A 13,225-nucleotide genomic window follows, 5' to 3' on the forward strand; every position below is an offset into this window, starting at 1 on the left:
CGCGCGGCAGGCTCCCGTGAACCAGGGTGGTCTCCTGGTCTCCCTCTTTCTCCAATCAGAGCTGGGCTGGTCCTTTCCCTAGGCGGGACATCTCAGGGAAGGAACTCAAAGAATGACAGAGTTTGTGGAAAAACCTGGCACAGGCTGGTCCTTAAACCTGGGGACCCAGGCCCCCAGGTCACCTCCACACACTGCTCCCAAGTCCACTGCAAGGGAGGCTGGGAAATGTGGCGTAGCCCCTGGGGAGAGGGAGTGGCTTCCTGAAGAATCTGTGCCACGCCCTTCCTGCCAGAGTGATCTCCTCGCCTCACTGACTGGGCTGCTCCCCCCTGGGACCGCAAGCCACCCCCACCCACCCAGGACAGGGACCTCGGCTGCCTCGTTCCAGACACGTGCCCAGCCCCGTGCCCGGGGCCCTGCACACAGCAGGTGCTCACTAAATACATGCAGGCGAATGACTCGCTAAGGCCCGGGAAGGGAGGTGAAAACTGGACTGGGAGATGAATCCCTCCAGTGGGGGTGGGAAAGAGGTACAGTCCCAACACGGGTGAGCTCAGGGGAGAAAGTCACCCCGGCCACCTGGCCATCGTCCCCAAATGCAGCTTGAAAACATCACCATTTATTCTGCTCGTGGCTCTGTGACTTGGGCAGGCATCGGGGTGCACACCTGGTCTCTGCTCTGTGCAGGTTGTCCGTGACAGACACCTGTGGGAAGGCTGATCTTGGCTCCCTGTCTGGGAGGGTCACACTCGCAGATTGGGTGGTCCCACTGGTCTGGGGGCTGCTCAGGGCAGTGGGCGCCGGAAGCTGCACGGAGGGAGGAGTCTGTGGGGACGCAGGAAGCTCTGTGGAGGCCCTGAGGTTCCCTCACCTAACCCAGCCTAATCCCTTCCCAAGAGCCCAGCTTTGGACCCCGCAACTGGATGAAGTCTCCACCCTGGATCCATTAGCTGGGGACCAAGCTGCCTTGGGGACACTCAAATGGATACCCCAACTACAGCAGGGCCAGAGGAGCCACTTGGACAGTGCTGCCGGTTTCTCCTCCCCCCACAGCCCATCGCAGCTTGGCCATGAAGCTGAGTGTCCCCAGCAGCTGCCGGGCTCCTGAAGGTAGGGGTGCCCTCCATTTTCCACTGGCTAAGGAATCAGGGCCGAGATTTGAGAGGCTTTGGATGGACGGAGTGCCCAAGAGTCTGGCAGGTGTTCGGAATCATCACTAGAGAGGTGTGAGCTGGGGCTGACGCAGGATTGGGAGGGAGCCTGTGGTCTCCCCGGCATGGCTGCTGCTGCCTTAGGGGTGCTCTGAGCACCCTGAGCCCAAGGCTGATGGGCACGGCACTCTGTATTCTCCAAAGGTGGCCACAGCAATACTTCCGGAACACGGCCCTCGCCAGCAACAAGTGGGTGTGTTCTTCCCCTTGGCCACCATGCTGAGTGAGGTGTGGCACAAACACTGTGAAACTTTCGGGGCTGGTTCATGGCTTCTCCCTGGTGCCCACACCTGCCTCCTTCCCGGCCCCCAAAATGAGCTCTTGGGGCACCACCCACGTGGTGAGGCCAGGTGGGTGTCTGTCTGACAACCCAAGCTGAGGTCCCAGCATCAGCCATCAGACTGGCAAGCAAACGAGCCAGCCCTCAGCCTCTGGTCTTCTAGATAGAGCAGCCCTGCTGTGCCTTGGCTCAGCCCTGACCCACATAACCCATGAGTGTAGCACATGGTTGTTTTGTGGCACAACATCTGGGTGACTTGTCACGCAGCCACCCCAGTGGCTGATGACGTGTAATAAAGTGGCACACTGGACAGCGGCTCTATGGACAGGTGTCCAGTGGTGTCTCCCAGGATTCGGCCTGGCCACTGAAGCTGCCATTCATCGGGTGATAACAGGACAGCAGGGCAAGGTGTTCCGGGCAGAAGCAGCAGCAGGTGGAGGGATAGCTTCAGTGGGAGGAAGACTGGGCCCTGGAGCCCAGCCCCGTGGGGCGGTGCCAGGAGCCAGCTTCCATCTGGAGGGGTCAGAGGAGGCCTCTTGGATGGATCCAGGTGAGGGGTGGGCTGGGTAGAGGGGCAAGGCCATTGGCCAGGCCTGGCGAGTGGGCACAAGGCCTCCTCTGTGGTGAGGTGGGGAAGGGGCTGGACCAAGCCATGAGGTGGCCCAAGGATGGGAGTGTCTGCAGCAGTGGGGCTTGGTGTGGACAGCAGGGTGGCTGCAAGACCAGGGGCAGGCACAGCCAAGGCAGGAGGAGGGAGGGTGTCTGTGGAAGCCAAGGATGGCGTCGGCAGCGCTGGGGGTGACAGGGGGACCTTGCTGGCTGCACCCTGTGCAGAGTGACATCACTCGGACTGGCACCCTTCCCGTTAGAGCTGGGTGACTAAACCTTCGAGAGACATGGAGGGGTAGTGTGTGCTGCCAGGGGGCCTCAGGGGGCCTCGGGCTCCACCTAGCCTGGTGCACCCTGCTGAGTTTCACTGGGTGATCCAACAGCATCAAGTCTTTACTGGGGGGAGGTCCAGCCCCCCAACACAGCAAGTGCCTGTGGGAATCGCCACCTGCGGGGCTGTTTCCAGCACCGAGTGAGCAGGAAGTGGGCTGCAGGAGGGGATGGCTGACTCACACGGGGCCCCGCCCCGCCCCGCCTCACCTCCGCCGCCTGCTGGAGCACTTCCTCTGCGCATGCGTGTACTCCTAATATAGAAACACGTGCCCTCCCAGCAGTGTGGGTGCGCCCAGCGCCTGCCCAGCCACACGCTGGGTTTGCCAGGGGGACAAGTGGGTGGAGGGTGACCCCGCCCCTCCCCCGGAGGCTGGTGTGTAGTTTCTGTCTCCAGGCCTTTCCCCCTTTGCACGAGAACTGCCCCTTCTCTGACCACAGGGTGGGGGCCCTAGTGCAGAGCTGCCACGCCCTTGCTGCTCGCCAGGGCCAGGGTGCAGGGGAGGCACTGGGAGGCCACCAGGCCCGAGTTTTGACAGCAGAACTTGTGGGGAGGGAAAACCCCCGCTGGCCTCAGGGCTCCACCCGAGCAACGGAGTCCCTGCCACCCCCACCCCCCCATCTTGTCATTTAGACTTCAGACAGCGGTGGCCTCTTCTCCCCGCACCCCGAGCCCCACATTAGCCGGGTATGAGGCTACCAGAGAAGGCGGTGGCAATCCGTTGGGTGATTCCCCTGTGTGGCCTTGGTGGCCCAGCAGGCTGGGCGGAGCTGCCTCAGGGTGGGCATGGGCCTCTGGGAAGCCTCCAGGGTCCCTGGCCAGCAGCGGGAGGGATGGGACGCCACCACCTCCAGCGCTCTTCCAGGAGGAGGCTCTGTCTTTGAAGCTGCTCAGGGCTTCGCCGTGTGGTGGCTCTGTGCTCAGGGCCGGAGATGTGCCTGGTGTCCCACCCGCAAGACTCCCAGTGTCCCCAGCCTGCATGCAAGGAAGCCACCTGCCCCAGTCGGACAGGAGGGGCGGGGCTGAGTGGTCCGTGAGCCCTGGGCCAGGCCTGGCCCCTGAGTGGTGCAGGGAGGCCGGGCGGCAGGTGCTGAGCCCCAGTGGCCTCTGCTCCCAGGCCAGGCCCTGCCCATCGTCCAGGCCCAGCTCATCGTCCAGGCCCAGCTGACCAGGGGCTGGTCAATGCCTTGTGTTCCCACCCCAGCCTGGAACGAGTCAAGCCACTTTCTCAGAGTCACATTAGTCTTTTATTATGTCATACGGAGAGGGCTCACTTTGCCAAAAGGATAAATCATTGCTTAAATCAACATGAGTTCTAGCATAAAGGCGGGTGAGAAAAAGCGACAGGATAGAAATGACGCAACCGAGTTCTCCATGAATCAAGTCAATTGTGCCACTGCGAGAAAAATTATGACGACAACTTAACATCAACATGGTCTCCAGCCTGTTTACATGAACTTGATGCTTCTCCTCAACGTCGTAAAGAGGGAGCAAACCGAAGCCTGGCCTGCACGCGGGAGGCGGCCTTGCTGTTGCCACCTGTATCCCGCAGCCTCAGCCCTGCTCCGGGGCTCCCGGGCCCTGCTCCGCGGGTGCTGTCTGCAGGCGAGGAGGGCCCCAAGTCCTCCATACACACTCCTGTTCCAGAAGGGAGCGCTGGGGGCAGGTCCTTACAACAACAGTAACAGGAAAAGAACAATAATAAACGCGGGTCACCTAGGGTAGGTCGGCTCTGGAGACAGCGTCACTGTCCCAGCGTCTTCGTGTGCAAGGCGGGTCCCGCGAGGCTGGGGCTCATTTGCAGGGACACGTTCACGCGTTTGGCAGTAACGTTCTTGCTTTGCAGGCAACGGTTAGCAGGGGTCATCTTTGGAAGAATAATCCAGTATAGTTACATGTAAAGCATTATCTAGCCCCTTGGCAGACACGTAATGTAGGCAAAGCAGTAACTAACTGTCTCTAGCCTGTAGCTCTCGCATGTACTGCACAGGGAAATCTTAACACGAATTTCCAATCGGATCACACAGGAATGTAGGAAGCACACAGGGGCATGTATAAAAAAAAAGGAGATGACAACGGGAGTTCATCTAAATGGTACATGTATAAAATGTTCAACTGCTAATAATCAAAAAAAATAAAAACACAAAAAGGAATCCACTGATTACCACATTTGTTAGAGAAAAACAAAAAGGTTTTGTATATCCAGGATTTAAAAAATGTGCAATTAAAAAAAACCCAAGTACCTGAAAAAAATAATAAAAAGGAACATACATTCTTTAATAGCACTGTAACGAATACAAAATGCAAATAATGTTCAACTCTGAATAAAAGAAAGTCACTTAGGAGAGAGACAGTAACACGATTCTCCAGCCCCGTGGCCCGATGGGCATTTGGGTGTGGCACTGCCTGTGCCCGCTGCCCTGTCCTGCTTCTTTCCCTGGGGAGGGGTGGGCCAGTGGGCCCCGCAGCAGCCACACCTCCACCTCCACCTATCGGGTGGCGTTGGCCCAGAAGTGCAAGAGGAGGGCCCGCCCCTTGGCTGGGGACTGGGGGCAGGCCTGGGCGATTCTGTGACTCCTGAACACCCACCGGCGACAGGGCCTGCTTGGCCTGGGGGGTGCCAGTGCTGCAGCCCTGCCCTTCTCACCTAGCAGGGAAAACACCAGCGCCTCCAAAGCCAAGTCCTGTGTCGCTCCCCCTCTTCGTGGAGGAACGACACAGGACCCTGCGCTGTTCTTTTGTCTGCTCGGCCCTCCCCGGGTTTGCTGCTGGTTCTTCCCGGGTTGGCTACCAACCCTTCCACCTCCGTGGAAGGGCGGTTCCCCCTGCCAGTTTCCCCACTTCCGCGGGGGAGCGGCACACCGCCGGCCGGTTCTCTCGGGGGCTGCACAGGTGTTATTCAGATAGATGTTCCTGGTGCATGTTGTCTCTCTCCTCCTTTATAGTCCTGTTCCACCAATCCCAACTCTGCTACCCACACGCCGAGTACGCTGCTCTCCTCCAATCAGGAGCAGGATCAGCTCCTGCAGGTCATCACTCAAGTTGGCAAGAGGCAGCTGCATAGAAGTTGTTACTCCCTTCTCAGCGCCATATTGTGGGAGAGCAGATGCATAGAATAAGTCTTAATTCCAGTAACAGTCTAGTCTGAGTTGCTCCCCACAGTCCTGTGTGAGAAAAGTAGCCCTTGGCCGACCCTGCGTAGGGGTGAGGCTGCTCACCATATGCGACCCTGGCACTTACCAAGTGTGCTGCAGTGGATAAACAACACTGGCAGCAACTTCCTCGCGCCCTGCTGAGCGACCGCCCAGCCCGGGAAGGCCACGCAGCCCCGGCACCTAGCAAAGCAGTGATATGCTAGGTCCCAAGAACAGGCGGCGGCGCTGAGCGGAGACCCATGCAGGACCTCCGCCGTCCCGTCACCATTGCATCTGCCGGGAGAGACATCGGCGGGCAGCAGTGGGAGGGATGCTTTTCCTTCCACTGCGCCGAGGCCTTGCATCCTCACTTGGTATCCACTGCGCGGAGGTCTTGCATCTTCCCCGCCAAGGCCCAAAGAGCCAGATGCCCTGGTACGGGGCACGACAGCGCCCCCTGCAGTCACCACCTGTCCCCGCAGGAACACCTGCTCTGGCAGCAGGGCGGGAGCGGCCTGCTCAGCGGGAATCAGCCCATGGGACTCTGTGTGCATCACTAAGCCAGCGTGCAGCAGGGCCTCTTTAATCTGTGCAGTGCTGAAGGCGCCAGCCTGTCAGACCTGCTCATGGCCACGGTGCCCGGGATGCAGAGCCCACAGCTGGGCACAGGCCCCGGGACTCCTACGCTTGGCTCCCAGCAAGGGAAGGGGCTGTGTGGGGATCCTGCCTCCCCCGAACATCTAGAACATTCTCTAGGAAGCCCTGCTCCGCACAGAACGGATGCCGGGTTGATTCCCTGTCACTGCTACCTTAAAGACAATGGGGGGACTCCGACGGGGTGGGAATGAACTTGGGTTTTTCCCTTGCTTCTTACTCGACAGGTAAATGCAGTCCCCAAACTAGAGAAACGTGACCAGCAAACAGACTGAGAGCAGCTTCTCTGGCAAAGTCGGGGTCACGTTTTCCTTCCAGGACGGTAAGGTCACTACAGCTTTGAGATCAGTGCTGCAAAGCCTTGCTTAAAGATGCCTTGCTTTCCGGCTGTGAGAGATTTCAAAAGGTGCATACAATTGTTTTAAGGAGGAACCACGATGACCAAAATATACTTGGCCCAAGGACTGGAAACTTCTTCTCCAACAAACCAAAACTCTACCACCACAGCACACCTCAAGATGATTCCTCAGTGTAGACCCTGCTTCTAAAGTCATTTTAAGTTTCAGAGGGCAGCAATGGGGCTTCCCAGCACACGCCTCGGCTCGTTCTAGTTTATTCTATCGGACTTGGCTCTGCTGTGCCATTTCCCAAGGCAGGGATGAAGTGGGCTGAGACACAGATTCCCACAGGGAAAGATTTCCTGATACCAACCAACATTCCTGTGCCCGAGGGAAGATCTGAAACCAACTCGTCTTCCCCGGAAACGTAACAGGTGGAGGTGGCGACTGCCTGGTTGGGGAGGGGGGAGAGAGGACAAGTGATTCTAACTGTGTTTTCCTGACAGTGAGCGTGATCCTGGGTGTGGCTCGGCTCTGACTCAGAGCAAAGGTGAGGTGGGGGTTAGGTGACAGGCCGGAAAGTCCTGTCTGCATCTTGGTGACCCGAAGTCTGCGTGCTTCGTGGCCGTGTTGCTTCTCTCTAAAGGGTTCCAGAGGGCTGGGCCAACGGCAGTTGCATGATAGGAAAGAAGCGTTGGTTTCAGAGGGGTCTCCCCAGGGGGAGCCGGGGCTGGTGAGGGGGCGGCCAGGGGCCTGTGAGGCAGGACTGGGCACTGCGCTCAGATGTCCAGGGGGCTCACAATGGTGAAGCCGGAGTCCTTGCTGCTGTCATCGTCGGGGCTGGAGCTGGGGTTGCTGGAGGAAGCAGAGGCTGTGCCCATCAGCGGGTCTGAGAGGACCAGAGGGGAGCAGGCTGGGGCCTGGCTTCTTCCCACTGTGCTTCTGAGGGTGCGAAGAGGCTGGGCCTGGCCCGAGGAGGGCCCCTTGGCGCTGCCCGCCTCGTCTTCTTTAGAAACCAGGATGAAGTCGTCGGAACTGCCTCCATCTGCGCGCCCGGGCATCTCGGAAGAGGCCTGTGAAGCAGTTGGAAGGTCAGGTGGTGAGAGGAGCAACCGCAGAGAACCGCGCGGGGGCCCTGTGGGTGGACAGCGTCGCGTCCGGAGATTCAGGGTGCACCTGCTGCACGGAGCCCAGAGCCAGCAGGTGTGGAACCTTTAATTCTCTCATCTGTGAAACGGGGGGACCGTGCCTCCCTCCCAGGGTGGCCGCGGTGCCGTGAGTGCAGGGAGGTGAATCGGACGCTGGGTCTGCACTGACTTGGCTCTGGGGGCCCGCTGTACTGCAGCCCGGAGATGTGCAATGGCGCGCTCATCCTCTGCGTGACCGTGGGGTCTCCTGGGGTAACAGTGCTCACTGGCAGTTTGACAACTCAGCATGGCAACTGGAAAGTGTAACAGCAGAAAGTCCAGAGCTAGGACTGAGGTAGTCTACAATTCTTTTCCTCTCTTTCAAGCAACCAGGAGTGGCTTCTTATTTTTTAATGTAAATAACTTCCATAGCAAAGGCTCTGGGTGAGCAAAGCCAGAGTCTGACCACGGATGTCCTGTGCCACGTGGTGGCAAGAACAGGGCACCCACGGGTGATGTAAGTGGACGCTGGGCCCACGCTCGCCTCCCTGACCCCACTGCCTACTCTCTACATGATGGCGCTAATGCGGGGTCTGAAGTTGAAAGGAGCCCCTTGGCCACAAGTGTCCCCAGGCCTGCTGGCTGGCATGGCCTAGGCCTCCTGTGGGCTGTGTGCAGAGTCTAGCCTCTTGTCTGAGTAACAGGCCCCTGCCTGAACCTCACATCCTTCCTGGTGACATGGCTGGGGGTAGGGGGTGGGGTGAGGTGGCTAAATAATGGCTCAGGTGTCTTTGGTGAACTGATACAGGACTGCCTGAGCACCCCAGTCCTGGAACAACCATCACAAATTCGAAAGCTGTTCATATTCCATTTCTACATCAGCTGCCACAGAAGTGAGGGTGTGGCTCCAGGTGGTGCCCAGGCTGTTTGCTTAGGACTGACGTTTCTGGAGCTGCAAGTCAGAAACCCAGCTTTGTCGCCATTACTGTCCTGTTTAAGTCACACCGCTCAGAGCTGAGCCACCTTTGGGGAGCAGGCCCCTCCCCGGCCCGACCACTGGGGAACAGAGGGCCTCCGGCTCACCTCCTGTCTCCCGAGTGTGGACACTGTGTTTATGTGGCTGCTCTGTGGACAAGAACACCCGGGTCTCTCCCGGCAGCGCAGGGCTCCCGGCTGGAATGCGCTTGTGGGAGTTTATCTCGGGTTGAAGACGGGCGTGTACACTGGCACCCCATCTGTAGAGCGCTGTCTCTACCGCAGAGAGCACATGGCCACCCACAGGGAGGACGCTGGCAAGACTGCACGGGAGAGGCGCTCCAGAGCGCGGGTTGAGAAGGAAGTACCTGACGGTACTCTAATTAATCTGGCACGTTTCTCCCCAGTTCTCACACAAAGGGTCACAGCCTAGCTGAGGCAAAGCGAATTAGAGCTGACAGGGCGTCAGCAACCATTTTCTTCAATGAACCCTTTTGCCCTGCCCCTTAACAGTACAGATCAAGAGAGAAGTCCAGACCAAGGCCCGACGGCTTGGCCAACTCACAAACCACATTCAAGGACCCTACTCTTCCAGGCTCCCACCTAAACTTCCTTCCTAGACTCAGAGATGATTTCTGCATGGATTTTCACAGCAGCCGTAGCCCTGCCAGGGCCACTCACATCCCTTACAGAAATTTCCTTACTGCTAGTCCTCTCTTCTTGCCCAACACAGGGACGCACTGCACAATGAGCAAAGGTTGTCAACCTAAAACAGGTCAGGACCGTCAACATGCAAGGGATCCTCACAAAGCTCACGGAAAATGTATACTATGAAAAAACCCATGCATGGATTTCAAAATTCTGGGACCAAAATACTCATCTTTTAATTACACTTTGTGGAAACGTTTTCAAGTCCTCTCCCCCGCATTCCCTTCTTTCCGTCTGACCGTCTCCCCAAGGCAGCTCATGTTTCAGCTTGGGCTCAGGATCAGGGTGGGAGTGGGTGAGCCCACGTGCAGACCAGCACTGGGCAGCCCAGGACCCCCAACTACATGTGGCTGCCGTGACTGAACAACTGAATCTTCTAGTTCTATTAAGACGTGTAGATTGAATTTTTCAGTGGACACATGCAGCTAATGGCTATACTATCAGACAATACACAGATAAAAACATGCGGCCCGAGTCCCAGGAAGCTGCCGAATGCATCCAGGGTCCCGCAAGGTCCGGTCTTCCACTGCGTATGCTCATCAGAAAGTTTCCAAAGGAGCGTGTGGAGGACAGACACTGGGCTGGGAGCGATGCGGAGTGGCTTTTTCCACTCCCAGTATACACTTTCCCATGCCTGCTGTTTTGCTAACCTGCTGACAGCCATGGGGATGGGGCAGAGAAGGGGAACCCTTGTGGGTCCATCAGCCCAGGCAGGGGTGACCCGGTTTCAGAAGGGCTCAGGACGCTGTGCGGGGTGAGGCCCGGCTGGAACACGGGCGCCGTCTACTTCATCCCTCATGCAGCTCGGGGCCAGCTCATTCTGGGCACGCACATGGGGGTGCACTAGGGCAGTGGTGGGAAGCGGTAGCTTGTGACAAACAGGAAATCCAGGCAGGACAATTGCAAAGCACAGTCAAGAACACGTAACTCGGGCAGATTCACTAGTGTGCCCAAAAGGTCTTTTTCTGTAGTGAGTTTATATACTCTACAACCACGCTCCAGTTTTAAATAAACCTGCTGATTAAAACTGGTGGTGGGTGGGTCCACGCACCCACCAACATTTAAGATTCATTTATGAGTCAGTGATGACTGAAAAACACAACACCTGTGCGGCGGGGGGCTTGGGAGGAAGCTGCCACACTGCACTTGCAATGTCAGCACTGCACGCACAGGGCTCCTCGTGCCGACTCAAAGCCCTTATACAGCTCCAAGACGTAGCTACCCAGAGTTCTCTCTTGTTGCAGAGTTCCCTAACAATGGAAAATTCCGTAGCCGGAGGCTAGCCTTTGAGGAAGTGGCTTCCATGAGATCTGGCTGGCGTTCCTTCTCCGGATGGAACTTTGTAAGCTGATCTCTAAAAAATGTTGCTGGGAGTCTAACATACAGGCGGGAAGCGAGCAAGCTGTCATCTTCTCTGACCTACGTGTAGTGGGGCAGCTGGAGGAGCTGAAACTCACCGGGCTGGGGCTGGGCCAGGGACCCTGACAGCCAGTGCTAGGCGAGCTGGCTGCCCACTGCCTGGCCAGCCAGCGGCCTCTCTGGCCTTCGTATTCCTCACCCGTAAAACCAGCAGACGCACCAAGCACGTGAGAAAGCACTAAGATCCTCCCAGCTGGAAACCGTGTGCTCTGTTAGGATAAATCACTCACAGCTGGGACACCCGAGAGCACAGCCCAGAAGCGCTGCACCTGGCCTTGGCCTGCCTCTGTATGGCCCCGTGCTAGGAGTGATTTCTACAATTTTAAAGGGATGTAAAACCAAACCCCGAAGAAAAACAAAGAACGGGTGACAGAGGTGGCCGTATGTGGCCTGCGAACCCCAACACACTTGCTAGCTGGTCCTTTTATAGAAATGACCGACCGCTGGGCCTTGCCTTAGGGGACCTCACTGTGAGGACAACAAAGGTGGTGTCGAGAAGGGCTCTGGCCAATGAGATCCACTCCAGACAGCCTTAGGAAAACGTGCACGGGACTTCCTGTGCTTAGGGGGATGCAGGCCCCCGCGGGGAGTATCTGACCAAAACCCGCGCCGAGACCTGGCTTCCCACCTACCTGCTTAGAGGCCCCGGGCCCCGGGCCGCTGTGGTCCTGGCCGCTGGAGCAGTAGTGGTCGTCGGCGATGGTGATCTGCTCGTTCTCCTCCGCCTCCAGCTGGCTCTGGTTGAAACGCAGGGAGCCTTTCAGGATGTCTTTGATCTGTTTGCAAATAGGAAGGAAATAAAGGAAAAAGAGGAGTGAGTTTGTGAGTGCTAGGTAAACCAGGTAAACCTCCCATACTTTTAGACCACCTTGCACTGACCATTTTTAAATGCTATGGATGCTAGCATTTTACCATAAGAAATACTGGAGGGAAAAAAAAATCCAACCTTGTCAAAGCTGCTGACTTAGCAATGAGCAAGGTCAACGTGAAGGCACTGATGGCCAGGTTCTCACAGGGTCAGACGTGGGTGCCACACCCTAGGCAGTTACCTTAGCACCGGTGGCCTGCACACCCAACCCCGCCCAACAGCCTGGAGTGCCGGGGCCGCCCCATCCCAGCTGCGCATGTCTGGAGCAGCACACTCTCGTTCAGGGGTATCTACGGCCCATTCAGATCTGTCAGGGCAGGGGCAGGGTGAGGTCTGAGGCCAGCTGAGGCCACAACTTGTGCTCCGAGGAGATGCTGGGCCCCAGCACACCTGCCCTGGGTTAGGGACACACAGAACGGGTTTGGTGGAGGCAGGGGTAGTGTGGGTCATGGGAACCCCATGTGGGTTGCGTGTTGTCAGCCGCGATCGCTGGAGAAGCAGAGGCCTAAGGAGTGGGGATTCAGCAGGGGTCCTGTCTGGGATCCTGGTCCCCACGCCCTGGGGGCCCCTCCCACAGCAGGCACTGGGCGGGCAGCCTGGGGGGGGGGGGGCCCAAAGCAGCAGTGTCCCCGTGGTGCACGTACCTGCTTCAGTCCCGCCAAGGAAACCAGAATCTGATCTTCTTTTTCCAAATTTTCTTGCAATATCACATCTTGAATATTTACTGAAAGCAGAAGGACGACATTCTGTGACTGAAGCTCTGGGTCTAATGTTTGGCTGAGCGTCCCCACCACAAGTCCCACCAGCCGTGCTCTGCCAGCGGGAGCTGCGGGTGGAGCAGAGTGCAGCCGTGGGCCTGGGCCACGCAGCCTCCCCGCCAACATTAAGCTGCGACCATGGCAGGCGTGGCTGCGCTCGCTGGGGGGCGGCTGCAGTGCCCAGCTGCCCTCAGGGTGCACGGGCGGGGGGCGCTTCCAGAGGAAGGGCCGTCCCACCCCCTCCCCGACCAGGAACTGAACTTCATAGAGACGGTCTCTAAGGACTGAGAGCAGTAAAACACGCTGCTACGTCAGGAAAATGCGAGGTTAGGTTGTCCCTGGCGGACACCGCCTGTGGAGTGCACAGGGGCTCGTTCCTCCAAGCCACCTTCCGACCCTTGGGTGCCCCCACAAACACAGCCAACCCAGTGAGGCGCAGTCCGCTGCAGGTGCCGGTGCACAGGACCCTACAGGGCTGGGGCTCACGCAGTCACAGAAGCAGTGGGGAAGGAGGGTGAGACCCCGCCCTGCGGCGGGTGTGGGAGGGCTTAATGAAGACAGTTTAATAAAAACGCTGACGGGCGCACTGATTTGAGAAGCAAGATGGTAAACAGGTGCACACTCCATTAACAGTTCTGCTTTCTTATTTTCTATCAGTTTTGAAAAAAAAAAAAGTTCCCACTTGTAATGTCTTACAAGCTACTATATATATATATATATAAAGATTTATTTGTTTATTTGAAAGTCAGAGTTACACAGAGAGAAGCGGCAGAGAGAGAGAGAGAGAGAGAGAGAGAGAGAGAGAGGTCTACC

The 13,225-nt window shown here is 57.6% G+C and overlaps 1 protein-coding gene across 9 annotated transcripts in view; it reads right to left on the reverse strand.

The window, feature by feature from the left end:
* Positions 1-3,655: 3,655 nt before the first annotated feature.
* Positions 3,656-13,225, reverse strand: part of TBC1D5 (TBC1 domain family member 5) — a 602,613-nt gene continuing 593,043 nt past the window's right edge. For all 9 annotated transcript variants that reach the window (XM_070072843.1, XM_017346738.3, XM_008266048.4 and 6 more), the window contains 3 exons: positions 12,299-12,378; positions 11,419-11,562; positions 3,656-7,630 (listed from right to left, as the gene is read on the reverse strand). In XM_070072843.1, the coding sequence (XP_069928944.1) occupies positions 7,337-7,630; positions 11,419-11,562; positions 12,299-12,378 (518 nt within the window). In that variant the 3' untranslated portion in view covers positions 3,656-7,336. The remainder of the gene's footprint in view (positions 7,631-11,418; positions 11,563-12,298; positions 12,379-13,225) is intronic.

This window comes from Oryctolagus cuniculus, chromosome 4 (assembly GCF_964237555.1).
Source record: "Oryctolagus cuniculus chromosome 4, mOryCun1.1, whole genome shotgun sequence".
Classification (NCBI taxonomy): Eukaryota; Metazoa; Chordata; class Mammalia; order Lagomorpha; family Leporidae; genus Oryctolagus; species Oryctolagus cuniculus.